Source organism: Neomonachus schauinslandi, chromosome 1, assembly GCF_002201575.2.
Source record: "Neomonachus schauinslandi chromosome 1, ASM220157v2, whole genome shotgun sequence".
In the NCBI taxonomy this organism is placed as follows: Eukaryota; Metazoa; Chordata; class Mammalia; order Carnivora; family Phocidae; genus Neomonachus; species Neomonachus schauinslandi.
Genome location: NC_058403.1, coordinates 144,757,052 through 144,769,595, shown reverse-complemented (window position 1 = coordinate 144,769,595; position 12,544 = coordinate 144,757,052). Strand labels below are relative to the sequence as shown.

General features: G+C 57.9%; 1 protein-coding gene across 2 annotated transcripts in view; it reads left to right on the top strand.

The window, feature by feature from the left end:
- VIPR1 (vasoactive intestinal peptide receptor 1) overlaps positions 1-8,726 on the top strand; it is a 30,550-nt gene extending 21,824 nt beyond the window's left edge. The window contains exons 5-13 of one of the 2 annotated variants that reach the window (XM_021678854.1): positions 703-806; positions 1,258-1,390; positions 3,639-3,792; positions 4,320-4,380; positions 4,582-4,648; positions 5,010-5,101; positions 7,557-7,686; positions 7,933-7,974; positions 8,480-8,726. In XM_021678854.1, coding sequence (XP_021534529.1) covers positions 703-806; positions 1,258-1,390; positions 3,639-3,792; positions 4,320-4,380; positions 4,582-4,648; positions 5,010-5,101; positions 7,557-7,686; positions 7,933-7,974; positions 8,480-8,671 — 975 coding nt within the window. In that variant the 3' untranslated portion in view covers positions 8,672-8,726. The remainder of the gene's footprint in view (positions 1-702; positions 807-1,257; positions 1,391-3,638; positions 3,793-4,319; positions 4,381-4,581; positions 4,649-5,009; positions 5,102-7,556; positions 7,687-7,932; positions 7,975-8,479) is intronic. The other variant, XM_021678855.1, reaches the window with a different exon arrangement.
- Positions 8,727-12,544: the final 3,818 nt, after the last annotated feature.

Below are 12,544 nucleotides of genomic sequence, written 5' to 3'. Positions count from 1 at the left end.
GTGGGCCCAGGAGCCAGGTAGGGATTCTGACAGGAAGGTAGAGTGTAATTGGAGTCGTCAGCTAGGAGCCCCTCACTGCTTTGGTGTCAGGACACAGGTGTGTACGTATGTCTGTCGGCTGTGACGTCTGTCCCACCCCCAGACACTCTTCTCAGAGCTTTCACTCCTCCCACGAGGGCAACTTCCTCAGAGGTCCTCAAAGCCCACCAGCTCCTCAGGCAGGATCTAAATCCCCTAAATCCCACTTCACCACTTGCCTGGACTCCGGCAGGGGTGGGACGTGGAGAGTGAGAAGGGAAGGGCCCAGTGACCAAGGCTCTGCATGTGTGTCCCTGGGGAGGGCACTGGGGAGGCATCCAGCAAGAAGCCCTTGGATTCTAGCTTCGTCCTGCCACCCCCTGAAAGGCCAGATTGCCCTCACCCTGCAGACCGCTGCCTCTGAGCCCACGGGGGCAAATTACCTGCGGTGTCTTCTTTGGCACCCTCATGCCCTGCAGCCTCTCTTGCTGCACAGGGAAAGGGCCTCATATGGAGTTTGAAGGGCGAGAGTGTTGGGCCGTTGGGGGACCAAGCCCTGGGCCCCTTCATCTGCCAAGGCAGGGATGGGAGGCAGGGTGTGTAGGGCACACACCCCTGCCAGTACCCCCTAGATGAGCCCTCCACAACTCCACCTCGGACCCCCCCCCCCCCTTTCCCCTGTAGCAGCAGTCCATGTTCTACAATTTCGTGAAGACCAGCTACACCATTGGCCACAGCCTGTCCCTCGCTGCCCTTCTCGTTGCCACAGCCATCTTGAGCCTGTTCAGGTGAGGTCTAGCCCCAACAACAAGCCTCAGAGTGGACCCAGCCAGCTCGCTTCTCTGCTCGAGCCCAGCCTGGCCCAGTCGTGCTCTGGCCCCCTCCCCGGTCACCCCCCTCACACCCAGGCAGCACACAATCCCTGTCCCCGCCCCCTGCCAGGTCAACATCCTGGGGAGACAGCAAGCTGCTCAAAGTGGTCCACCTGTCTCAGCCTAGTCCCCACAGGATGGCGCCGAGCCTGGGATAGGGCACCAGAGGGTGGGGCCGGCCCTGGAGGCTGAAGCACTGGGAGGCCAGGCTGCCCTGGGGCTGGGGTACCTGCGGGCGGGGCCTGCACTTGGAGGCCACATGCTGCCCCTGCCTTACCCACGCGCGCGTGTGCAGAGCACTGGACAGTGTGGTTGGGGTGGGGGTCCAAGGCCCCTGCAGCCGCCCAGCTCTGCCCGCCTTGCTCAGGAAGCTCCACTGCACGCGGAACTACATCCACATGCACCTCTTCATGTCCTTCATCCTGAGGGCCGCCTCTGTCTTCATCAAAGACTTGACCCTCTTCGACAGCGAGGAGTTGAACCATTGCACCATGGGCTCGGTGAGAACCCTGCCCAGGCCCACCTCGCTCTCCCTCTTCCCCTTCACCTTCTCACACTTGATCCCTCTTCTCCCACTTTCTCCCCCTTTCCTTTCTCCTCCTTTCTCTTCTCTCTCTCACCAAGGATGGCCAACCCCCCATCTGCTGCCATCTGCAGCTCCTTGAATCCCACTCCCCTCCCAGCAGCAGGAGATGGTGCTCAGCTTCCCCGGGAGCTCACAGATCTGCCCATGCCCATGACAAATGCCTCTCCTGGGTGGGAAATGCGACATTTTATGGCCAGAGTCCACAACCCCCCTGTCCCGCCACTGTTGCTGACTTCCCAAGTGACCTTCAGGAACTCCCTGCCTCAGTTTCCCCATCTTGCAAGGACTTCCAAGCTTCCTTCCTACACCCCTCCACCCACCACCACCACCTGGAGCCATTCCAAACACACAGCCCTTCTATTGCCTTCTTCCCCTGCCATCAGCCCCGTTCTGGGCCTTCCTTGGGAAGGGAAGTTAAGAGAGTGTCTAAAGAATTCATTGCCCATCACTAAGGGGTCCATCTCCAAGTGATCGTGAGCACTGGGCCCCCTCTCTGAGTGCCCCAGAGCTAGGACAGAGAGCTCAAGACCAGCCCTGGCTCCCACCTATTCCTATGATTCTTATGGCCAGGGATTCATTGTTTCATGAGGGACGTCAAAGGCAGTGCATTATTTCGGGGGTCAGCAATACCTTCTCCCCAGAGACTAAACCTACGATGGTGGAATCTCGGGCATCTTGACAAGAGGGAGGGAGAATCCAGAGTGGCCACCCTGGCCAATCCCAGAGCTCCTCAGAGGATCCCACCCAGGAACTGGGACCCTGGGAAGCCAGGAAGTCTCCAGCACACTTGTTAAGGAGAGTTGTGGAGACTGGCTTCCCAGTTCATTAGCAACTATCTGAAGCTTTTCTAAGGCAGGAAGCAGAGATAGTTGTCCTGTTAAAGAGATGAGCTATTCTAATTGTAAAGCAAGTGGGGGAGGATGGGGGACACCAGCCCCCCTGTAGCTGACAGGACTGGAGTGCCACCCGAGGAAGGAGCCTGCAGCCAGAGGGACAGGAGAGCAAGCTGCTCTCTGAGGATGTCTTAAAGCCAAGGGCACAGGAAGGAAGGGTGGGCACCTGTGTTCCAGGGAGGTGTGGAATCTACAGGGCTTCCTGGAAGGGGATGGCTTTAAGCTCTGGCTCACAGCTCTTTGGGCTTGCTCTGAAATGGAAGACTGTTTCTGGGAGAGGACAGAGGGCCCAGAGGACCTTCTGGTCATGCCAGGTGGGCCACCCAGAGCCCCTGATTGCCCTACTCAGGGATCCCCTTGACTCTCCCGTTGTCCTCACCTGCCTGGGGAACCCACTCTCCTGCCAGCTCCTCTGCCCCCAGGAGGAATGACCATCCCTTCCCTCTCCTCTTCTTCATTTCTACTTCCTTCTCCTCTTGCCTCTTCTCTGCCCCCATCTGTCCTCAACACTTCCATCAGGGCCCCACTCCACAGCCCGCAGTGCACAGCCCCACACACTCAGGCAACTCTTGCGAACTCAAGCAAGAATTCTCCCTTCTTCCAGCTACCTTCAATCCTTATTGCAATAAGGTGAATGAGTGGGTGAGGAAGGGGTTAAGTGAATGGGTAGGTAGAGGGATGGCTGAGTAAGTCGGTGCATGGATGGCTGTGTAGGTGGAAGGATAGATGGGTAAAACAAGAGAAATTGGATTGATGATTGGTAGGGGGTGGGTGAGTAGATAGGTGGATGGATGCATGACTTGCTGGATGTTTAGGTGGATGGATGCTAGTGGGTGTCTAGTAGGTGGAAAGGTAGAAGAATGGAGAGATGGATGGGTGAGTGCATAGATGGATTGATAGATGGGAAGATGAATAAATGATCAGTGGATGCATGGATGGTGGATGGACAGATGGGTGAGCTGGTAGTGGGTATCTTATGGGTAAAGAAATGGATAGGTGGGTGGGTGGGTAGATATATAGAAGGAAAATGAATAGATGCTAAACTGATGGATGGATAACTAAAATTGCAAGCTTATCCCAGAATATCAGATGATCTAAAATCAAGGATAATGGGAAAACCACCAGGGACATTTCTAAGGGGACAATGCAAAAACAACAGAGAGATTAAGTTGGCCCTGCTGCACTGTGTTTGTTGCCCCAAACAGACTGGGGGAAGGCAGGGGACTCCTGTGAGCCCCAGTGAGCCCCTTCTCTGTCCTCCCCCTGCAGGTGGGCTGTAAGGCAGCCATGGTCTTATTCCAGTACTGTGTCATGGCCAACTTCTTCTGGCTGCTGGTGGAGGGCCTCTACCTGCACACCCTGCTTGCCGTCTCCTTCTTCTCTGAGCGGAAGTACTTCTGGGGGTACTTACTCATCGGCTGGGGTATGGTACCAGGGAGGGCTTCCAAGCTGGGGACAGAAGGGGCGAGGCCTGGGGAGCTCACTAGGGGGTGGGTGCCAACCCTGCCTGCACTCTTAGGTCTCCCTGGGCTGCGGGTCCTGCCTGCCAGGCTCTTGGCCAAGAGTTGACAAAAGTGCCCCAAACATCTGACCCCGGGGCAGGTGCCCTCAGGCTGCAGCTGCACCTAGGGCTGATCTGTGGCACAGGTTCTGTGAGCATCCATTACCCCTTCAGCCCCTGAAACACAGGGTCACTGCTAGTCTGTAAAGTGCCTCCGTCAAAATTAGAAAAAGATTCTCCCTTTGGGTGGACACAGCCCCTCAGGCATAGAGCTCCACCCCCTCAGTGGAGTGAGTATCTTTGCTCAGTGAACAACCTATGTAACTGCAGGTGGCAGCCCTGGCAACCCACCCTTTCCTCCCTCCCTCCCTCCCATTCTCCCTGGTTCTTTCTCCTAAACCTCTCCCTTGTGCCCTCTCCTCTCTTTCTCTCGCCTTTGGCCCTGACAGGGGTGCCCAGCACATTCACCATTATCTGGACCATCATCATGATCCATTTTGAAGATTATGGGTGAGCTGCCACCCCACCCCCTCCCCCTGGCCGCCATCGCTTGGGGCAGATCCCCTGGGTGGGATGAGGGGGACCTGGGAGCAACAGACTCTGGGCCTGTAGTTTCTAAACGGTTTGGGGGCAGAGCTGGAACACCAGGGAGGGTCTCTGAATCCAGCTACGGACAACTGCTTTCATTCTCCCCCACCATGCCCTGTCCAGATGCTGGGACACCATCAACTCCTCATTGTGGTGGATCATAAAGGCCCCCATCCTCACCTCCATCTTGGTAAGGCCTCTTCCCACCACATAGAGATGGGAAACTGAGGCCCAGCTTGGGTAGTCAACTTTCGTCAGGCCACACAAGAGATTCATGTCAGATTCATGAAACTTAGGCTTCCCAGTGCCTATGCAGGATTATCCCCATCCCTTTCCCCATCAGTTCTTCCTCTAGGGTAAAGAAAATGGATTGGGAGGCCCATTCCTTAGAGATGTGAAGTAGAGTTCCCAGATGGCCTGCCCAAAGGGGGAAAAGCTAGGGAAGAGATAAGATGGACAGGCAGCAGAGTCCTGGGGGAAAAAAACAGGCCATCAGCCCAGGGAGCTGGACACCCCAGCCTCCCCTCTCTGACCTTGACCTCATCCACCAGGTGAACTTTATCCTGTTTATTCGCATCATCCGAATCCTGGTTCAGAAACTTCGGTCCCCAGATGTTGGGAAGAGTGACAGCAGCCCGTACTCGTGAGTATCCCTGGGTCCCCCAGTGTCCCCATCCCTGGTCTTCAAATCTGCCCACATTTCCTTGAAGTTCTCCAGGAACTTTGGCGACTCTGGAGTCACCAAATAGCCACCTCCCTCTTGCCCACCTCCACCCCCATGACCTGGCTCAGCCCACAAGTGTTGCCTGACCCAGGCCCCCCCCCCCTTCACCAGGGCTGCTTCTCCTGCAGTCACTTACCTAGCAGGTGATCTGACCCAGGTATGCACCTGCTGCCAAGCCAGGGAGCTTGAGAAGACAACAGATAACCTGTGCTTTATTCACACCATGTGCCCAGTCCCTGGCATGTGCCTGGCACAGAAAAGGGACACAGTAAATGCACAGTAGATGCATGCCCTGGGGGAGCCCCCAGGTGAACAATGAGGTAGCCACATTCAGGATGCGGCAGTCCCCAGTAATAATACCTGCGGTTTACGTGTCAGGCGTGTGCTAAGGGGTTTCCACGCATCGTCTTATGTCATCCACACAGTCCCCTATAAACTGTTCCCATTTTACAGGTGAGGAAACAGACACGCGCTCCCTCCTCTTCAGGGGTCTGGGAGCGTATCGCCATGGCAGGGGAGGGCATGGTGTCCATGGGACAGTGGTCGTGCTCCTTGCTTAGAAAGGTGTGAGGGCTGTCCTCTACTCCCGGGAGGACTGGAGAACTAGGTAGGGTTTCATGAGAACAACAGGGCTCGAGGACAGAACTAAAGAAACATGGACATGGTGGCTGTGGGGAGGTGAGTAGGGGTCTGCCTGCCTACAGATGGGAATAGGAGATGGCTTATCAGTGCTGCGGAGACCGGACAACCCTGGGGCGCCCCATAAGGGCCTTCCAGTCCTGGGATTCTGGACTGTTTCTGGCTTGGCTTCTCTTTGGGGAGTCTTGTGCTGTGGTTCTAAGATTCTTGTCTAGAATGTCACGAGCTGCTGGATTTAGGATTCTATTCTGGAATCCTGTGATTCTCTCTGATGAGACTAAGGCTCACGTTCCCGGTGTGACGGCATTCTCCCCTGCTGGGTGCGTAGGAGGAGCTTCCCTTCCAGTCTGAGAACAGAAGGCCCTGCAGGGCTCTGTCCTCTGCCAGGGGGTAGCACATCAGGCCTGTGCATCCCTATCCTCTGCTTTGCCTGTGGGGCCCTGTTTTCCCCAACGTACAACTGCTCCAAAGGGCTCGAATCGGAAGCAAAGAGAGCTGGTCATCACCAGGTCCCTGTGGGTGAGACAGAAACAGAACAGCTGTTGGCAGGCAGACGGGGTGGGGGGGAATGGGAGATGGAGCTCCCCGCTGAGGGGCTGTCAGCTCCCACTCTCCACCTCCCCATAAGCCTTCAATTTAAAGAAAGCCTCCATCTGTCAGCCTTGGGCACGTGGGATAGGTTTGTGGCCCAAGAGGGATGGGCAGTGCTCAGGATCTTGGCACGGCTGGGAACCGGGTCCAGGAAGGAGCAGGAGGGGCATTGCCAGCTTCTCTGCCCCCAGTCGGCTGTGGGACCTCAGACCCAGGACCAGGGTTCCCCAGACTGACTGCCAAGGCAGAAAAGATAAAGGCAGAGACCCCTGCCCCTCAGACCTCTCCCAGCCAGGGAACCATGGGCTCACTGAGCTGCCTGGACAGGCTCTGAGCTCAGGTGGCTGGGAGGTCTCAACCAGGATGAGCCCTGCTCCATCGGAGAGGGAGGAGTCATTCAGAATGAGTATCAGCCCTGCCCAGCACACAAGGCTGGTGAAGGAGGCGCTGGCCCTTCCGAGCATGCTGGGTGTGTATTGGTGTGGGGAGGCTGGGAGAGAGGGCAGCAATTCCAGAAAAGGTGGCAGCTCCTAGAGGAGTGGACGGCAGAGAAGCCAGAGACAGGGAGCTGTACTAAACCAGGCACAAACTTGAATGCCCAGCATCCTCCCAAGTGGCCTTGGGCATATGTGGTCAGCACCCCAATTACAGAGACTTCCTTCCCTAATGTCCTCATCCCCAGTAGAGAATTGGTTTCTCCTGGATGCACTGCATTTTATAGCACCCAAAGCACTTCTGAATTTACAGTGGGCCCCGTGTCTGTAATTTGATCCTGTTGAGCAGACATTTACCCCACTGTAAAGATTAGGGAAACTGAGACCAGGAGAGGGGGAACCAGATCTCCTGAGGGCTGAGAACATCTCTCCCTTTGCTGCCATAGAGCTTGAAAGACTATGTCTCATCCTCAGGGTTCAGTACTGGCCTCCTTTATAGTCTCTCCTCTAGAAGGGTGAGAATAGAGTTTCTTTCTCCCTCATGCTTCCCTCCAGGCTAGGAGAGCTGAGGGGCATGAGGGAACAGGCACTGCAGATCTGGAGCAGGAAGAGAAGTGCACATAATATTTCCAGGAGCCAGCAGCCCATCCTCACACATCCCGGTTGTCCCTACCTCCTGTACCCACTGTCTGCCCCTCTCCTGTCCCCAGGAGGCTGGCCAAGTCCACCCTTCTGCTGATCCCCCTGTTTGGAGTGCACTACTTCATGTTCGTCTTCTTTCCCCACAACTTCAAAGCTGAAGTGAAAATGGTCTTTGAGCTCGTCGTGGGGTCTTTCCAGGTATGAACCGTCGACCGAAGGCTGCATTCTTCTCTGGGCTTTAAGGGTATTCAACCTGGGGCCTTGGCCCCTTGCCAATGGCTTCCATTTTTTTTTTTTCACTGTAATAAGTACTGATTAAGCACCTGCTGTATGCTTAGCTCTTCGGTTAACCAGGGGAACACAGGGGCCAGGGCCAGGGGTGGTACAGGGCTGGGGGCTCCAGGAGTCTGTTTACCTCACCTCTCCTGCCCCCTTCTTCCCCAGGGTTTTGTGGTGGCCATCCTCTACTGCTTCCTCAATGGCGAGGTAAGCCCCTCCCAGACCTTGGTGGGCCAGGCAATAACACTCTGGTTGGCCCAGGGTCTGGAAGCATTGATGGGATATGTGCAGAGCAAGGATGGGTTAAATCTTGCTACTCCAAGTGTGGTTCTCAGGCCAGAAAACAGGTGGGGGCGCACACCTAGGACCTTGTTAAAAGGGCTGATTTCTGCCCCCACCACGCTCCCCAGACCTGCTGACTTCGCATGTGCATTTTAAGACACACGCGCACACACCTGGGATTCGTGTGCACATCAGTTTTTTAAGCAGCTGTGTGCGGCGAGTGGAGGTGGGGGAAGGGGGTGGGCAGCCATCGGTTACTGTGGAGCCCTGGTTACAAAGCATAGAAATCCATCCACTCAGATGAGCCCAAATGAGCTGGAGGGCAGGGATCGGAAGAACAGGAATACAGCCACCCCCAGGCAGCACCCCTCTCCCTTCCTGGACTGCACTCTGATCATCTCTGCCTCCCACCTCCTCCCACTCCCCCCAGGTACAGGCGGAGCTGCGGCGGAAGTGGCGGCGCTGGCACCTGAAGGGCATCTTGGGCTCGAACCTCAAATACCAGCACCCCTCGGGAGGCAGCAGCGGGGCCACGTGCAGCACGCAGGTGTCCATGCTGACCCGCGTCAGCCCCGGCGCGCGCCGTTCCTCCAGCTTCCAGGCCGAAGTTTCCCTGGTCTGACCGCCCGGCGCCCAGGGGCCCAGGGCGGCCCCTCCCGGCCGCACCACCCACCCCCGGGGCGGCACTGGGGACGGAGCCCTGCCCGGGCGAGGCCAGCCCCAGCCCTGGGCTCGGAGGCTGTCCCGCCCCCTCCCCCCCCCCCCCGCCCCAGGCCACGGTCCAGACGCCCCTAGAGAACTCTGCCCGGCGTTTTCCTGAGGAGAGGAGGGCGCGCAGAGGCGGGTGCGCGGGGCGCTCGGGCCCCGGGCAGATGCGGGGTGGAGCTCAGTGGTCAGACTCCTCCCCCAGGCGCCCCCTCCGCCAATCAAGGGCCAGAAGTGCGCAGCCGCTCGCGGGACTGGCGCGCGGCGCCGTCAGGAGCCATCCCGGGAAGGCCGCGGCGCGTCCCCTCACGGTGTACGTGGGACCGGGGAGTGCGCTGAGGACACGCAGCTCGTGCGCCTTAAGGCCACCCGCCGCCGCCACGGCGACAGGGCCTGAAGTTCCGCCGCGGCCGTCAAGTTCCTTTGGGTTAAGCATTGCCATTCCGGCACCTCTTGCAAGATGCAGTGCCCTCCCCCAGCGCCGCCCTCCGAGCTGCCCGCGCCTCCCGGTGGAGGCGTTCCTCCGCCTCACGCAGATGCGGTCCTGCGCGTGGGGTGCCCGGCGTCTCCATGGTCCCCGCTCAAGTGGAGTGGTCCCAGGATGGCCGGAACAGTCGAGACTGCCCTACGGGGCTGTGGAAGCTGGGAGAACCCGGCTGAGAGACGCGCGCACTCCCGCGCCCCGTAAGCCTCGCGTACTCAGTAAGGTGGGGAGTCCGGCCCCGACCTCGCAGGTGAGGAAGCAGCCTCGCGGAGCGCGGTGCCTCGCCTGTCACGCAGCTGGCGTTTGATCTCGGATCTGACTCACCCGGGATCTGACTCACCGGAAGGTGAAAGCACAGGCTCATAACTGCTGCACTTTATATATTGTAACAAGCTGAACCCTCACTACTACTTCTTCCGGATTCCCGGCAACCCCGTTCCCATGCGACCCAGCCTGGAGTGTGGCTGCGGAGGCCTCTGGCCCGTGTGGCATCCGGACCCGAGCCTCTGGTCGTAGCTTCCTCCGTCGACCCTGCACCCTGTGGCCACGTGGCCTCCTGCCCGCGCCCCGGCTAGAAGACCCCCTCAGTTCTGCAAGCAGGCTTGTACAACAATAAATGGTGGGTTGAATTGGCTTGGTTTCTCTGGTGGATGATATTCCCATGTGGCTTCCAACGGACAGCCGTTTCCCCGCATTCAGAGGAGGGGAGGTCTCCGGGGCCCCCGCCGCCACCCCTCTGGCTTTGGATGGGAATCCTGCACTTCCAGGGATGGAGCACGCAGTTCTAAAGGCCTTCAGCTCATGTTTCACTGAGCGGTACCCTCTGCCTTCTGAGAGTGATGAAGGTCCTCACTCTCTGATGAGGACCCTCGGATGAGAGGCCCTGGTATCCTAAGGCCCTCATTGTGTCCCCTGACCCTCTAAATCCAACCAAGAGGAGACAATTCTATTCTTGGGCCACTGCAAAACAGCTGCCAGAGCTGCCTGTGGTCCCCAAAATGGTTAAGTGGGAGCATTTTCCAGGCCACAGTGATGCCTGCAGACGGGGAGGGGCGCGTGGGGTATGAGCCGACAGTGTTGACATTGCCCAGAGTTCGGCTGAGAGGAGATAGATAGAGGACAGAACAGACATCACCAGAATGAGTGACAGAGCCAGTACGACTAATGGAAAAGGTTAGATGCAGAGGCAGGAGGGCGAAATCAATGTCAGTTAGCAAGAGGTCTCCAAAGCCACTGCCTGACCTGACCCCTTGGCTTCCACTTCCTGCAAACTTGCAAGGAGGCTGTCTTGCTAGAGGCTGGTTCCAGAGACGTTGTCTACCAGTAAGGTCCAGAAGACCCAGACCTAATCTTTTAGTCCCAGTTCTGATTCAGACGTTCTCATAGATCTTGAGCAGTTCCCCGTCTCTCTCTGGGCCTCAGTGTTTCCACCTGGTGGCTGGCTAGACTTAGCTCCTGGCTAAGGCAGGAGAGGCTAAGGAGGAAGGGGCTGCCCAGAGCCCTCTGCCACCAGCTCTGTCCTCTGGGCTCGGGGAGGACAGCAATGGGAGGGAGACCTCCAAGCAGACTGGGAACAAGGGATGCACAGAGGACAGAGGCTGTGAGAGAACAAGGAACAGTTCTCTGGAACTGAGGGATGAGCTCAGGCTGGTGGAAGGAGTGGCGAGGGGAGGAGGGGAAACAAATGGAAAGAGTTAACAGATCCTAGAAGCAGGGCATTTGCAGAGGAAAGGGCAGCACCTCGCCTGCCAAGTCAGGGACCCCACAGGCTGCCTGGGCTATGGGAAGGCCAGGAGGGGCCACCAAACCAAGCTGGACCCAGCCCGTCCACCACAGTGCCTGAAATCAACCATTAGTGAGTCATGGCTTCAGGGTAAGGAGAGAGCCCTGGGGAGACCAGATGTATCAGCCAGGAGGGTGGTAAGTGAAGCAAACATGGAGAGACCCAAGACACGGGCAGCAAAAGGGAGGACTATCGGTGGGGTCCTGCCCTGAGAGGTGGCAGTAGGTGAAAAGCCCAGTATTGGGCATTCAGGAACAGAGAGAAGCTGAAACAGTGTCCGAAGCCAGCAGAGACCATGGGCAGACATCCCAAGCTGCCTGTGGAGGGGGGGTGACCCTGGAACAGAATTTCTCCTGTGCTATCTCTTCCCTCCAGCTGCTCAGTCTCTCTCCTGCCTCTTAGGGCACTCCTCAGGCCAGTCTAGCTCATCTCTGTTGCCACCTGGTGGGTACCTTAAGGACTTCACCAAGGTTGGCCTTTGGGCCCCAAACACCAGGGTTCAGGCCCCTCCCCAGAAGGCCAGGTGACACAGAGGGCAGGCCTCTCTCCTCAGCTCCATTTCAGAGTGAAATACAAGAGGGAAGAGGGAGTGAGTTCCCAGGACTGGTGAGCCCAGGGGCAGCCTAGGATTAGGGAGACCCAGGGCCTGGCCCTCAGACCCAGGTCCCTGACTTTTGTGGCACGCGGTGATCCCTGTCCGAGTCCCAGCTGCAGAGCTGGGCCTCTCGGGCGCGGATTAGGCCCTGACCCTTGACTGAGCCCTGACCCCAGTTTCCTGAGGGCAAAGCCCAGTTAACTCAGGTGGGTGCCTCCTGGAAAGAGGAGCAAGGAGCCCCCCACCATCCCGGTACAGAGGACCAGCATCAATTCGATGGCAGAGGCCACCATGTGGACAGTGCTTGCCACTCTAGGACACAGGCTGAACAAGGAGGGTGGGCCAGTGTGCCAGCTGAATGGATAGGGAGCAGCTTCCCAGGTGAAGAGACATCGGGGCATCTCTGAGGACTAAGTAGGGATCTCTAGGTCCCAAGGGGGCATGATGGATGCCAGGGACACCCAAATCCAAGTAAGCAGATGTCTGCGGTTGGCCCTTAGCAGCAGGAACCCAGTGAAGGCTTCTTAAATGAGGCCAAGGGGATGAGTGTGGACTTGGGGCAGACTGCTCTGGCTGCCTGAGAAGGGCCCCAAGGGTAAGTCGAGGAAAAAGGTGCCCACCCACCATCCAGGTGAGGGAGGAGGAGGAGGGGGCTTAGGGAGATGATGACCCCGTTTGGCACATGCTTTATGTAATGTCTGTGGGATGTCTGGGGAGAGCCCTAAGGCTACTGAGCTCAGGATCTAAAGCAACAAGGCGCAGGCAGGGGTGGGGAGACCAGGACAACTCCCACAGGGGAGGGGGCCCAGCTGCGGGCACCCCCATCTAGCAGCGCTGGGCCCAGTGGGGTGAGGAGTCAGCGTCAGGCCCTGCATTCCCACCACTTGCCCAGGGCCTGTTTCCTGAGCCATGACCCTGCCTCCCCCCA